Source organism: Eucalyptus grandis, chromosome 8, assembly GCF_016545825.1.
Source record: "Eucalyptus grandis isolate ANBG69807.140 chromosome 8, ASM1654582v1, whole genome shotgun sequence".
NCBI lineage: Eukaryota > Viridiplantae > Streptophyta > Magnoliopsida > Myrtales > Myrtaceae > Eucalyptus > Eucalyptus grandis.
Window position 1 is genome coordinate 41,470,320 of NC_052619.1, and position 15,475 is coordinate 41,485,794.

Consider the following 15,475-nt stretch of genomic DNA (forward strand, 5'->3'; position numbering starts at 1 on the left):
AAATCAAAATTTCCATACCAAACAACAGAAAATATTTTCTAATCCATCTCTTGGTTTCAACCAAATATTGAAAGATATTATTATTTTTCTAAAAATATAGTCTCCTGAAAAATCATTTCAGAAATATCATATTTTTCGCAGAAAGACTGAACTTTTTATGAAGTGCTTTTCTCAAAAAAGAAAAAGAAAAAAAGAAGTCCACGATAACCCTTTTTTGCTAGCATTTTACTCCCTGAATTCGCTTTCATGTATGCAGAATTATGAAATGAAGGAATCCGCGTATGATTTTATCAAAGACTTTGATATGAAAATACATGATGCGATAGTGATTCGATGATAGCAATTTTTTTTGGAAAAATAATCTCTCAAATAACGATAAAGAAAGTGAAAACGGATAGCTAAATCATAGCAGAACAAATATATATCTGATATGTAGCACACGATCGCCCATCCTGTTGAAATATTTCAGATTGGAACACGGAAGAAGTGGAAGTTGATGCAAAATTCTACCTCAAGGTTGGTGTTGAGTCAATCTTGAATTTCCCCTTCCTGGCATCCTCTTGCGGGCCGAGCTCATGAAGCTCCTTCGGATCACTCGGGACCCCGGCTCCCTCCACTTCCTCGGGGGGCCACGATGACCCGCGCCATCCTCGTGAGCAGGCTGCCCGCAGGCACCCGGTGGCAGTAGAAAGGGGTCCCAGCGAGGAAGACCGCTATCAAGATCGCGAGCCCGAGGGTCAGGAACCCGCACCAGAGGGCCCAGCACGGTGTCCTGAATGTACAGGCCGGTGTTGGCAAAGAAGGGTTCCCATGAAGATGCTGAATATCAACCACTTGAAGGAGTGCTTGCGGGCCTTCTCCCTCGGGCCGAAGTTGTCGAACTGGTCCGTGCCAATCATTGAGATGTTGGGCTTGGTCTCGCCGGTCCCGACCGCCAGCACGTACAGCGCACCGCAGAAGACGGCGAGTTGCATTGTAATGGGCTTCTTACAATTGTCGATGTCGGCGTCTAAGCAGCGAGGTTGTTTGAGGCCGGGAAGCGAGATGGCCGGGGTCAACAGAGACATGCCCTACGTGAAGAAAGCTAGACATGCTAGTCAGATCGCTTTTCAATTGCTCGTCCAAACGAAAAAAAGTAGGTTTTGGACGGGGAGCTAGTCAATCGCTTTTCAATAAAGTAATATATAATACAATAAAGAAAGCAACATGCCTATCTTGATTGGTCGTGGGGGCTATACATATCGTATAAGACAAATTTCTCCACATTCTTGTGTTTAGAGCGTGTTTCTTTGTAATTTACCATAGACTGATTAGAAAGATGATAATTAAAAACATTTATTTCATGGCAGTTCGGACAAAAATTCACTAAGAATTAGATTCAATCTAGGACCAATTTCTCCTCCAAAAAGAAATTCATCAAAATTGACTTATCCCTAACAATAATCAATCAATACAACCTCGCAATAAGGGAATATAACGCCAAAATGATGATGAGACAAATGCCTTAAATTTTAGCCAATTTCGTTTATACTTGGTCTTTGAATCATGATAGCAAAGAAATTTTTTTTTTTTCTCTTCTCTATACTCTCAGGTGGGCAATCTATTTTTCTCGTCTCTCCACTGTCTCGCATGAAACAGCCCCACTTCTTTCTTTCTTTTCCGCTTTAACTTTTTGGCCACCTTTTTCTATTCCTTTTCTTTTTGTTTTCCTCATGTGTTAGCTTGCCCCCACACAGCCACCTGTCTCTATTGATTTGATTGTTGGAATTTTGGAAGGATGTCGAGTCCTTCACGGCAAATGATTTTTTATTTATTTATTTCACCTTTGGACTTTTCGGTCGCGTGGATGACAAGTAGTTGATGGATAGAATTCAGAATATTCTAGGTCGGCAAACAAAAGCAAAAAAAATTACTAACTTGTACGAAACGAATCCCACATGTATTAGAAGTTGTCGTCTAGTACGGAATCAATAAGAAGTACTCATAAATCTGTTGGTAAATTAAATTACTCATATGCCACTAATGCGTCTTGACAATAAATTTAATGTTCCTTCATTCGACATAGACTAATGACAAAATACATTGTAGACTTTTTATAAACGTGTTCATAAACTAAATTAATCATATTAAAGCATCTTGACAATAAATGTGATGTTCTTTTTTCCAACAAACACTTGTTGCAAATTACATTTTAGGTCCTTTTGCATTCAATCATGCATGTGCTTCCTTTAAACTTTTGGAATGGATTTTCGCCACTAATCAATCTTGAGAAATAGTAAAGCTTTTCTTGAGCTATACCCCTAAATTAACTACTAGATTAGTCAAACATGGTTGGCTTCGGTTAATTTTTTGAATTCAAGTAGTTCGATTACTTAGCCGGATCAAAATTATATCTTTTTTAACTAACAAAATTCTATTGTATTTTAAAAAAGTCGAATTCAAGCTCGGGCCGATCTCGAACTTGACAAAATTATGCTCCGATCGTGTATCCAGCTGGGCGGAATTGAGTGGATTCGAGCTCAGGTATTAGAAAAACTCTGCCAACTCAGTTCAGATTATATCCTCTACTTATTTTAAGAACTTATCAGGCTGAATTTCCTGCCCAGGTTAGCATATTTTTCATATGTCAATCTGATTTATTTGGGATACACCAAAAGCTCATGGCTATAAGTTTCCACGTTGACACACTTCGATGGCAATGTGCAGGACACGCACCGTGAGATGGATGGTGGATGCAACGACGATGGTCTGATAACGGCCGAGATGGGCGTCTCCGAGGTGCACGCCAAGGATAGGCATGATCCAAACGATGCCGACCCAGTTGGTGGCGTTGTTGGCCGCCTTGACTGTGCCGCCTTGGTGAAGCTTCTTGGTCATACAGAGGACAAGGTTGGACGAGATTCCATGATACATCATCCTTTCGAATGTTTGCGTTTTAAAGAGCATTTGGGGAAAATGTAGGGTTTGTTGATGAGAAAACTGTTTTTGAGAAATTATTTTCTGACTTTCTAATATTTGGATTGTGGAAAAACTAATTAATATACAGAAAACGTTTTTAAATCAACAATCTTAGATTGAGAGAAAACGACATCTCCTTCTAGTAAGAATGAATCACTTTCTCTAAACCACCAGACAAATGAAAACTCCTTAGAAAATATTTTCCTTTATTATAACATTTCAATGAAAGAAACGGACCATAAAAGTGTATTTGTATGAAAATGATAAAAAAATTTCAAAAAAGTCATGATAAAAGAAATTTTTTTCGAGAAATCATTTGTAATGAAAATATTTTCCATGTTTCTTGTTAGGAAAGTCATTTTCCTAATTTTAGGTATACATATTTTCTTTGACCATAAATGGTATTCCATTGACTGATCAATTTCAACAAACCAAACACATGAAAGTTCAGAAAACTAATTCGCAAAAAATTCTTTTATTGAAACAAACACATCCTAAGCTAAAGGGTTAAAAGAAATAAAAAAGATTCAAATAGTGCTAAGTGAAATGTAATTCAAATGCGCACTAGGAAGCAACATGGATTTAAATGCTGTTTGAAAAAGCCTATACTTGTAAAAGACTTTTGTTATACATATATTTTTTATAATTCTGAAAGAAGCTCAACAACTGGCGGCACTTAGGTGAAGGTTTTAGGCGGTGAGCCAAATCTACCATCCGACAAAAAGTAAGAATAACATTGGATAGATATTCACTCAATACGATTGGCTTTGTTTATTTTATTGATCAGATGCATTTTAACATACTTCCTTCCAAATTTAACGGGGAAAGGTTTGAGGCTGACAATTCACTGAACTAATGTTGATCAGTCAAAGTAAAAGAGCGAACATTCTATCAGTTCTTGTTTTTATTATGTATAATCAAAAGAAGGAGGATGTTCTTGTGAGCAGTTTTTTTCTTTTTACAAAAATTTATGCTATTCGAGAATGATATGGCATTGCTAGGCGAAGATCGCACTTGCGTTGAAATTTGACTTCAGATGACATGAAAATAAATGAAAGCTTCCTCTCTGGTTTTAATTCGTCCACATAGCAATCGATCTATCAAGATGTTTTCCCTCTAGAGCAAAAAAAAAATTCACGGAAAACTGAGATAGAGAATGCATGAATGAAAGAAAATGACGAGGAAAGTAAATGTTCCAAAACATTTAAGGGAAAATTAAATTGTATGACTGATATTAAAACAGAATCCTGGAATTGAAACTGGAAGCAAATGGAAATTACAAAGTACTTGAAATCTAGCTACGCTTAAAAGTACAACACTGGGAGAAATACGGGATTGATATCCAATGACACATTAATGGAGGAAAAGCTTTGGTTTTTAGCTTTCAAACTGAATGATATCGAAAACAATAAACTTCAGAAGGATATTTAGCAGGGTTTGGAGTTGGTCCTTACTTAAAAACTTTTAATAGGGTTTGATATAATTGGTCGGATCTTCTTCCTCCTTTGTTTTGGCTCTTACATGATATTATTTATTAAACTAAGGGACTATGATGTGTATATTGTCTTCTGATGATCATCTGAAACTGAGGTGCCATTGGACCTATTTTCAATTAAAGCCATCTGGGCTTTGCGTGTGAAAATTTGACTAAGAGCATCGACTTTTCTTGGGACAAAGTTTGCAAGTTGTGGAATTAATCAGGTGCATTTGAAAGAGTTAAGCTAGGTTGGAAAAAATCCGTGTTGCGTAGGAGAAGCACACGACTGAAGATGATGTAATGGGGGGAAAGGAAAGAAGATCTCTTCGAAGGCAAATATTTTGTTTTGGGTAATGGATGATGTAAAGCTAACTCGTTTCTAAACACAGAGTAAATTAATTATGTAATGATGATCTTACTCGGTTTACCAAAGCCAACCATATTGAGTGAATATCTATCAGACATTATTCTTACTCTTTGTCGGGTGGGCAGATAAGTGGGGTAATTCCTTACGTAAAATCAAAATCAAAATCAATTAATTACGTGTTAAATTCCCTTGACTTAGATCTGTTACTTTTATTATTGTTTTGAGAGAATGGAACATATTGTTATCATTACAGTCCATGCCCAAGTTGTGAGTAATTTTTTTGAAGAGTTGTGTTGCATGGAACTGTGATGACTAAACACTATATAAATTACGGATGTAATTTGGACATTCCCAAAAACATCAAGAGTATTTGAATAACTCCAGTGAATTGTGATACTCTTTATATCACTTGCTATAATGGAATCCTATGATGCTCCACCTATAAAGTAAATGACTTATATTGCATTTCGATGGAATCATATAAATGTAATGTCCGATTACTTATTTTTCACAACGACAATCATCTGTTCATAAATGTAAAGGCATGCATGTAGCAGTGACGGCAAGAGCTGTACAAGTGCCGCCAAGTAGTGTATAAGATAGCTTCACGATCATCTTTTCCACACAAATCCGATCCATGGCATTTTACCTATACCAGAGCTATGTCACCAGCACTTCCTCCGCCTTCTGCGGCACCGGCTCCTTCTTCTCCTCCTCGAGCACCACCATCCAATCCTGATACCTTGGTGCGATACGCATAGAGTTTTGCCACGGACAGGAAGAAAGCAAAATTCAGGATGTTGAGCACTGCGAGGAAGAAATAGTAATAGTCGAGGTGCGAAGCATTCAGGTTGTCTAGGATCCACCCGTGGTGGGCGTGCCTCTTGGTGATTTGCGAGACCGTGGATAGTAGGAAGCTGCTGAGGAAGTTGCCGACCGCCATGGTGATCATTAAATAAGACGTGCCCAGGGTCTTCATGCTCTCCGGCGCTTGGTCATAGAAAAACTCGGTTTTCGCTACTTCCAGGAAAGCGTTGGCTGTTCCCATGAGCACGAATTGAGGAAGCAGAATGAAGATTGTCAGTGGGATTTGTCCTTCCGATTCAACCAAATTGTGTTCCCTAGCCACTCGGAGCCTCCATCTCTCGGCGAAGGACGCCACAGTCATGATCACGATGTGGAGGACAAGGCCGATCCCCATCCTATGGAGAAGACCGATGCCTTTCGGGTTCTTGGTCCATCTTTGCATGATCTTGACGAAGATGCGGTCATACGCCACAACACACACAAGCTTCGATATGGTCACGAATTTGGCTAGACTCGCGGGGGGGATCTTGAAGCTGCCGATGCTTCTATCTAGGGTAGTTCCTTGCATGACAAAGAGGGTATTGGTTTGGGCCACCATGCAGCTCGGAATGAAAGTCGCGATCAGGACTGGAATCATCCACAGCATTTGTTTTGACTCCTCGACTTGGGTCACCGAGCATAGCTCCCACGGAGAAGTAGAGCTGGTTTGGACGCATGCTTTGTTCAAGAATCTGCATTTGAGAGTGACAAACACAGTGGGACAAAAGGTTAACTAAAGATAAGAGTCTGTCAAATCATGTGCTATTATATCCCTTATCATGAACAGGTTTAAATGTTCAAATGCTGCACATCCACGTTCCATCAAGTGTCCATGGATAACTTCTTTTTGCTAGCAATACTTCCTGAATTCCCTTTCATGTATGCACAATTATGAAACTAAGGCATCTACTTAAGATTTAATCAATGATTTCGATGTGAAATACATGACATGTGATAGTGATTTGCAATTGCTTTTGGAAAACTAATATTTCAGACGAAAATGAATAGAATAGAGTAAAAACGCGTCAATCAATACAGAATGATAGATGTAAATTTTAAATATAGCACATGATCGCCCATTTTGCTGAACTATTCCGATGGACAGTTGATATAAATATTTCAGATTAAAACACAGATTAATTAGAAGTTGATGCAAATTACTACCTCAAGGTTTATATTGAGCCGATCTTGAATTTGCCCTTGTTGGCGTACTCTGGCGGGTCGAACTCATAAAGCTCCTTCGGATCACTCGGGACCCGCACCCTCCACTTCCTCCCGGCAGCCACGATGACCTGCGCCATCCTTGTGAACGGGCTACCTGCAGGCACCCGGTGCCGGTAGAAAGGGGTGCCTGCCAGGAAGATCGCAACTGAGATAGCGAGGGCGAGGGTCGGGAGCAAAAAACCAAGAGCCCAGCTCACATTTTCTTGAATATAGAAGAGGACGGTTCTGGCAAAGAGTGTCCCAACGAAGACGCTGAACATCCTCAACTTGAAGAAGGAGAGCTTGTGGGCCTTCTCCTTTGAGTCAAAGTCGTCGAACTGGTCCGCACCGATGGTTGAGATGTTGGGCTTGGTCCCGCTGGTCCCGACCGCCACCATGTACAGTGCGCCGTAGAAGACGGTGAGCAGCAATGTGGAGGCCTTCTTGCAATTGTCTACGTTGGCTTCCGAGCAGTGAGAAGGGTTGAGGCCGGGAAGCGAGACGGCCAGGGTCAACCCCAACATGCCCTATGTGAAGCAAGATATATATGCTTAATCGTCTCATCTAAACGAAAAAGGTATATTTTTGCGGGTAAGCCATGTCAATCGCTTTTCAATTAAGTGATTATATAATATGTTGATAAAATAATATCCCTATCGGGATCGGTGATAGGTGGTATAATGATTATAGAAGACTTTCTCCACATTACATGTGTCTAATTAGAAACATTGATTTCATGGCAGTGCCCATTGATTTGATAGTTTACTCAGTACGAGCAATTTAAGTGTTTGATGATGATACATGGCTTCTTTTCCATTATTGAGAAGTGGTTATATTTAAGGTCGCTTTTAGACTTTTCATAGACGTGTTGACAAATTAATTAATCATACAACCTTAATGCGTCTGGTCTATAAATTTAATGTGCTTTTCGACAAAGACAAACTGCAAAATACATTTTAGACTTTTCTGCACCATATAATTAAGTGCTTCCCCTTGACTTTTGGGATGGATTTTCGCTACTAGTGAGAAATATTCAAGCTTTTCTTGAGCTACCTCGAATTCAACTACTAGGTTAGTCCAACTAGGTTCCGTTCGACCATTCTTGAGTTCAAGTATTTAACCGGGTCAAGCTCATATATTTTTAACTACACATGCATGCACATATGTATACTATAAATAGCTAACAGGTCTAGTTCAACAAATTCAGATTGTATTTTAAGAACTCGAATTCGAGCTTGGTCCAATCTCCGACTTGAGAATAAAGCTCTAATCGTGTATCCTAGGCATTCAAGCTCGAGTATTGATTAAATTGTGTCAATTGGATTCACATCCTTTACTTTTGTGGGATAATCATACAATGATCTATGAACTTTAGTCCAATATATAATATTGTCTAAACATTTAATTTGTTCAATATGGCCCCTGACTATTTGGAACTTTATCTATTTAATCATTGAATTATATAAAAAAAAATTGATATTATCCCTAAACTTGAATTAATTGAAGAATAATATCAGATAATTTTAAATTTTCTAAAGACTAGATTGAACAAATTAAAAGTTTAAAACGACATTATAAATTGAGTCAATACTCAGGGACCATTTATGTCAGTTTTCCTTGAAAGAATTTATTATATTGAACTTTTAGGCCAACTTAGCGTGATTTTAACATGTTAGTCTTGGATGCCAACAGGCACGCAGCCCTGCCGGAGAGTACTAGGTCTGAGTTTTCGATTTCTATGAGCACCACATGCACATGCACATAATAGAAAAGAGAGACAAAAAAAAAAAAAGAAAAAAACACATCAGAGTTTCCAAATTGACACCCTTGGATGGCGATGCGCGCGACCCTTACCATGAGATAGATGGCGGATGCGATGAGGAGGGTCCAGTAACAGCCGAGATGGGCGTCTGCCAAGTATGCGCCGAGGACGGCAGTGGCTCGAACGGTGCCGACCCAGTTGGTCACATTGTTGGCTGACTGAACCGTACCTTCTTGAAGTTTCCTGGTCAAATAGAGGACGAGGTTGGACGAAATTCCATAGTACGCCACCCTCTCGAAAACTTGAAACACTGCACCAATTTAGTCAAAGAGTCAATATGTAAATTATTATCGGGAATTTGACATTACTAGACAGGCTTTTAACCGTTGTTTTTTTTTTTCCTTTTTACAAAGACTAGATTTCGCTCATGCTTATCTAGTAAAAGAAAATCCTGCCACTAAAAGAAATGTATAACTAGCAAATGTCGTAAAAATTTATGTAAAATCATGCGAAGCCAACTTATTTTATATGGCAAAAGTGTAATAGCAGATTTATGATTTCTAAATATGCCGTGCCTTTCGAACAAAAAAAAAAAATGCTGCGTTGAAAATCTAAGTAATATATATGAGAGAGAGAGAGAGAGAGAGACTGACATCATGGAAAATGAAGGAAGGAAAGTGAAGAGTGCCCAAGGTCCCGTGATGTATGGACAAAATGAAAATAAACAAAATCTTCTTATTTTTTCTTGACTTTTAAGACGGTGGATAAAATAGGCGTAGCCATTGGCACCTGTGAACGTACTAGCAATTTGCTTTCAACGTACCATAAGCTAAATACACATCATGATTCTAATGGGATTTAAGGAAGACTTATTAATGTCAAAGCACCTTCAATTGGTTTAAATGTTAAGTTGGAAATGAATATCAAGATTTGCTAGCCAAACCAACCACTTGGAGCGAAAGATACTTGCATGATTCCGATTAATATAATCAAAGTTAGTAAAATTTTGCTGGGTCCACGTGGAGGCTCGCAAAAAAATGTACACGACAATACAATTGGTTTCGTACATCATGTCAGTGATTCACAGTCCCTTCCGTTTGTCTTTTTCTTTTTCTTTTTCTGTATTTTCCTTCTCCTTTTTTGCCTAGACATTCATCCCTCCATAGTTCTCTTCCATGAAATGCAGTGTAAACTGAAATATTAATAACCCAAACGAAGTATTCAACCCCATGCCATGAGAGCACCCATGAGAGCACCCAGTAAGGATGGACAGAGAGATAAATGAACGAGAACAAGCACAAACTCCAATATAACAAGTTGAAGAAAGAAACTTCAGCTGTTTATCATCTCATGTTCCTTTTTCACATTTCTACGATGAGAATGGAGGTTGTCAGTTAGGTTAACAATCAAACATTGTGAGTCCTAGACAACATCATCAAGACAGTCAAAAAAAGAAAAGGAAGAACAAAGAGGCTGCTCCAAAGTATGTAGGAGAGCATGCATCTCTGCGACCCACGAACGCAGACTTCCCATCATTCACATGTAATATGCGCACAGAGAGAGAGAGAGAGAGAGAGAGAGAGAGAGAGAGGAAGAGAACAAAGGAAGAACAAAGGAAGAACAAAGCACGCATCATCAAGACAGTCAAAAAAAGAAAAGGAAGAACAAAGAGGCTGCTCCAAAGTATGTAGGAGAGCATGCATCTCTGCGACCCACGAACGCAGACTTCCCATCATTCACATGTAATATGTGCACAGAGAGAGAGAGAGAGAGAGAGAGAGAGAGAGAGAGAAAAGGAAGAACAAAGGAAGAACAAAGGAAGAACAAAGCATGCATCATCAAGACAGTCAAAACAAGAAAAGGAGAAACAAAGAGGCTGCTCCAAAGTATGTAGGAGAGCATGCATCTCTGCGACCCACGAACGCAGACTTCCCATCATTCACATGTAATATGCGCACAGAGAGAGAGAGAGAGAGAGAGTACCAACGACGAAGGAGCAGGCGGTCCATCCGCCGCGCTTCGATCGACAGACAGGATTTCCTCGGAGATCAACGGTCCCATCTTGGGTGTAATCATCAGCTCCTTCTTCTACCAGTGACATTTTCTTTTGTGTATAACTATAAAGATATAAGTTCGTGTTTCTCTGGGTGTTGCACAGTACAAGCTCTTCTGCATTAAAAGCTATCTTGTGCCAAGCGCTTCGCAACCCTAAAGCGACCCTTTTATTATAGAGCCCTCCACAGAGTCTCTCTCTCTCTCTCTCTCGCTCCGGTTCGGTTGACTTTTCCCATCTCTCACCTCACACGGCTCACACGGCTCGCGATTATCAAAGGGTATCCCGATTGGAAATGACATGAACGCCCTCCCCATTTCGACCTTCTGCTTTTGTCGTCTTCTTGCAATTTGCTTTTCCTCTGTTCTTTAAGCGATGTCACCTCGTACGTGAGTCTTGAATATGTGATAATGGCCATTTTTATTATGGACGAGTTTAGCGGATCTGACTGTCACACGGGTGGCCGAGGATAAACCCATAAACTAGTCATTGTCAAGAAAAGATCATCTTATGCCTAAAATTTCCAACATAGATGGTAAGCCTGCGGTCAATAATAGGAAAATATATCAATCGGGCAATGTAATGTAAAATTCGTCATGCAAGTCCTCATGAATACTCATGTTGATTGTTTCGGCTTATGTAAAATGCACACGAGCATTTTAAAATTGTACATATACTTTGAACACTACCTTCTAGACTTTGCCCAAATCGAACACATTGCTAGCCCATTCATCACTTGGATAATGATTTTATAGGGGTTTGTTGTAAAGTTATTTGAACTTAGCATGCCAAGGTAAGATTACATGACCTAACTTCTTGGCAAGCTAAAAGGATATTTTATCATTGGTCACATGACTAATATGGCATTACTAAACAATTACATTAAAAAAGTGATATTTGTCACAAATTATTTTTATGTTTGAATTTTGAAGGGACCATCTTTTATTGGTCGATTTCTCCACGTGGCTTGTCATATATGAAATGCATTCTCCCTCCACGCTTAATAGTTTTCAAATGTGTGTTTTGACAAAATTTCATTGAAACACAATGACAGTAAACAACCTACCACTACTGTTCGTCTTACCATTTCTCTCTGTCTCTCTCTCTAGCGTTTCTCTCCCTAGTTTTTCTCTATCTAATTTATTAACTTTTCTCTCTCTAGCTTATCTCTCTCTAGTTTTTCTCTCTCTAGGATTTCTCTCCCTATTATTGACTTTTTTTCTCTTTAGCTTATCTCTCTCTTTTCTCTCTCTAACTTATTCACTTTTCTCTCTCTTTTCCAGTTAAGTTGATTTCCCCATCTCTCACCTCACACGTATTGTGATAATCAAAGGCACCCCGATCCTTTTCTTGAGTTGATTTCCCCATCTCTCACGTCGCACGGATTGGAATAATCAAAGGCACCAACTCTTTTTCTCTCTCTTTCCAATTGAGTTGATTTCCCCATCTCTCACTTCGCGCGTATTGGAATAATCAAAGGCACCCCGATCCTTTTCTCTCTCTCTTTCCAGTTGAGTTGATTTCCCCATCTCTCACCTTGAACGTATTGTAATAATCAAAGGCACCCGATCGGGAAATGACACAAAATCCTCCCCATGTCGACTCTACTTTTGTCTTCTTCTTGCGATTTGCTTTCTTTTTAGCATTTCCTCTGTTCTTTAAGAGGTCTCACCTCGTACGCAAGTCTTAACACATGATTATGGCCCTTTTTATCATGGACGAGATTCAGCGGATCTAACTGTCACGTGATTGGCCGAAAATACACCAATAAACTAGTCACTAGCAAATACATGTAGGCAGGGGTGAGCTATAAAACCACCAGAATTGGGAACTACCGAGATTTGATTGAACCAACTGATTCAAGTCAGTACCCGAGAGTGCCAGTCCAGTTCCTGGTACCTTAAATTTGGGAATGGGAATTTTCAGTCTAGTTGAGTTTCAGGGTTGGATTAGACCACCCGAGCTAGACTGATTTATTTTTTTGAAGAAATGTAGTGAAGTGTAAACCCTAATTTTCATGCCTCCTCTTTCCTCTGGGCTTCACGCCTCTTTCCCTCTCGCCTCTCATGTCTCGCTCTCTCCTTCTCTCGGCATCCCTCTTGCTCGACTCTCAGACGACGGCACGACACCACCTTCTCTCGCCTGAGTTGTATCCCTTTTGCTCGAGCTTGACACCTGCCTCTCGCAATCTCATCAAGACAATATCCAATGCTCTGTTTTCTAGCTGTGTGTTGTGTGTCCTTTCATTGTCGTCTGCCATTGTGCTAATTTCCTAAACCTCTGCGCTTTTGCTCAGTAAAGTCGTTTCGTGAGGTGTTTGTCGAATTTGGGTTGGGAGCGTCACATACTAACTCTTGACAATATCCAATGCTCTATTTTCTAGTTGTGTTGTGCGTGCTTTCATTGTCGTCTGCCGTTGTGCTAATTTCATAAACCTCTGCGTTTTTGCTCGGTAGTAGCCGTTTCGTGAGGTGTTCCTCGAATTTGGGTTGCGAGCTTCACATGCATCTCAATTAATAGTTATTGGCTTCAATATGTGTTTTGCTTGATTCAGGTGATCTATCATATGTGAATGGAAGTGGACAAATCCAATGATGTGATGACTCCAATAATGGACTCACTAGAACTAGAACATGACGGTGAAGAAAACCTCGAAGAGGCATTAAACAAAAGCAAGGTATCTCCAATTGTCCTTCCAATAAATGAAAATCAGCAATTTAGCTTCATTTTTGTATAGGCATAATTGAGAAGGAATGAGACCAACATTTCAAATTGCAATTGAAAAATTGAGAGCACTTTTGTCTTTCTAATGTAAATGGGAGTGGATATAGTTATTTAGGGATGGAAAAAGCGTCGCCTTAAATTTAATATTAATTTTCTAAATTAATCAGTCTCACACCATAAATTTCCACTTTAATGGGTCCAAAGACGATGCGTGCCTCGCTGTATTCAACTCTCCGTTCACTCTCTCCTCACTGTGCTCATCCAAAATTGTTTATTGTTACATCCGCTTTCCATAACATCACGTCACTTTTCTTGCAAGCATTATCATGCAATTCTTCATGTTGGGGATGGTCCGGTCTCATGTGTACTTTCCTGGAAACTTTGGCGTATGTTCATATGCTCTCGCATGAATATTATAATGTCCCTCGACCAGCGGCAGAAATCAACATTCTTGCATGAGTCCCAATGTCGCAACGTTCAGGCATCTCAGTCCAGGTGATTTGATTCCTACCTGAAACCTAGAACTAAACCATTATTTACTGACTCCAAATTTTAAGAACTAGGAACTGGATCAGTTCCAGCGGGAAGCATCCAAAACCAACCGATTTGGTATGATTCAAGTACTCACCCCTAAGGTATCCATATTTGGAGGAGTAGGTGAATGTACTTGTGAAGGAAATGATCTTTCTATGAAGATAAAAAAATCTAGAGTAATTAATGAATAAAATATTATAGAATCTAAAATGGCTCCAGTCTACCGTCAGATGAATGAACCCCTATGTAATATGACCATCATACACAAAATGCTTACTCTCTCCGCGCTCGCCCATTATCTTTTCCTCTAATAGTTTTCAGCTGCACGCTTTTACCAAAAAATCAGTGAAAAAAAACAATTCTTTTCTATATTTTCCATTTTTTTCCTTCTTAATCTGTGAGCAAAACAAAATAATTAGAAGATTTCTTTTCCTAATCATTATCTTCCTATCATACAATTGAATCTTTTCCTTTGAAATCTTTTTCTACCTCTTCCACTCGCATTTCTTTCCATGAGTTTTTAGTATTATTTCCTTTTACATTTTGGTCGATTATTGTTTTATAAAATTTATAATCAGTAAAGGAAAAAAAGTAAACAATGGCATAGCCACATAACTCCTTAGTCTATCATCTTGAGTCTATTCGCATATGTACAATTGATGACATGACATTTTCTATTTGAATGCTTGCATTCTCAATTGAAGGTTTTACTTCTATGAAGCCTCCAGTGCATCACTTTACCTCGTTTACGATTATTAAATCGAGTCATGCAATTTCATGGAAATCGAAATTATGGGAGTTTTTTTCCTCCTTTCTTTTCGATGCTTTCGCAATAATGTTTCCGAAATCTGAATTAAAACAACACGGACCTCTCCGGCTTCATGAGAGCAACGTTTAGTGAGTGGGACGGACAATCTCTCATGTTCACACATGGTTTTTATTTTTATTTTTTGGTCGGCACGCATGGTTGAAATTTTATATTCAAATAGTAACGAGTTTGGTGTTGACCGTTTATCTTATCCGTAGTTTGGTTTGAGAGAAATGGGGATTGAAACTTTATATTCTAATAGCAAGTTAATATAGATTTGTCAAAGAATATATTTCATAAACGAGTGATTGACCTTCTGCTTTTGCTAATTCGCAAACTCCAGCTAAACAAGGGCCGTTTCTAGAACTCTTTAAACAAAAACAAGTCAAGTTGATTATTTCAGATGAAACTTTGAACCAATTGTCCCAAAGGCAGTCCACAATAAACTTCTAATACTTCACATAATTGTTGTTGTCCACAACGGAAATGCAAGAACCCGGCAAGACAAGATAACCCTAGTCGAACAAAAGAGAGTAAGTTATCGGAGGAAAACTCAAATTGCGCAAGATATAGATATAAATTAGCGAGTTTTGTGCACTTTGTAGATAGGATCGAGTCATCTTACCAATTTTGTCCATGGGGGTTGCAACATAGAGCATCTAAGACTGCGTTCCTTTCTCTCAAGACAACTTTAGTAACAGATCTAAGTCACTGAGAACTAAACATGTGATTACTTAATTTTG

At 39.0% G+C, this 15,475-nt stretch overlaps 2 protein-coding genes across 2 annotated transcripts; both read right to left on the reverse strand.

Moving 5' to 3' along the window:
- Positions 1 to 591: 591 nt before the first annotated feature.
- Positions 592 to 1,067, reverse strand: LOC120287237 (protein NRT1/ PTR FAMILY 5.3-like). Its single transcript, XM_039299964.1, has 2 exons — positions 832 to 1,067; positions 592 to 772 (listed from the first exon to the last, which is right to left on the reverse strand). Exons 1-2 carry the CDS (start codon positions 1,065 to 1,067, stop codon positions 592 to 594), a joined length of 417 nt encoding a protein of 138 aa, XP_039155898.1.
- Positions 1,068 to 2,312: 1,245 nt separating this feature from the next.
- Positions 2,313 to 10,719, reverse strand: LOC104417200 (protein NRT1/ PTR FAMILY 5.2). The gene is given in 5 exon segments (XM_039299965.1): positions 2,313 to 2,371; positions 5,472 to 6,340; positions 6,813 to 7,378; positions 8,706 to 8,923; positions 10,597 to 10,719. Coding segments are annotated over 5 exon segments (1,830 nt in total). The 5' UTR covers positions 10,715 to 10,719.
- Between the last annotated feature and the right edge of the window lie 4,756 nt (positions 10,720 to 15,475).

Coding starts and splice junctions, on each gene's coding strand:
- LOC120287237 (XM_039299964.1), bottom strand. CDS start 1,067: ATGTCTCTGTTGACCCCGGCCATCTCGCTTCCCGGCCTCAAACAACCT. Junction 773..831: donor CGCAAGCACTCCTTCAAGTG/GTTGATATTCAG, acceptor CTGTACATTCAG/GACACCGTGCTGGGCCCTCT.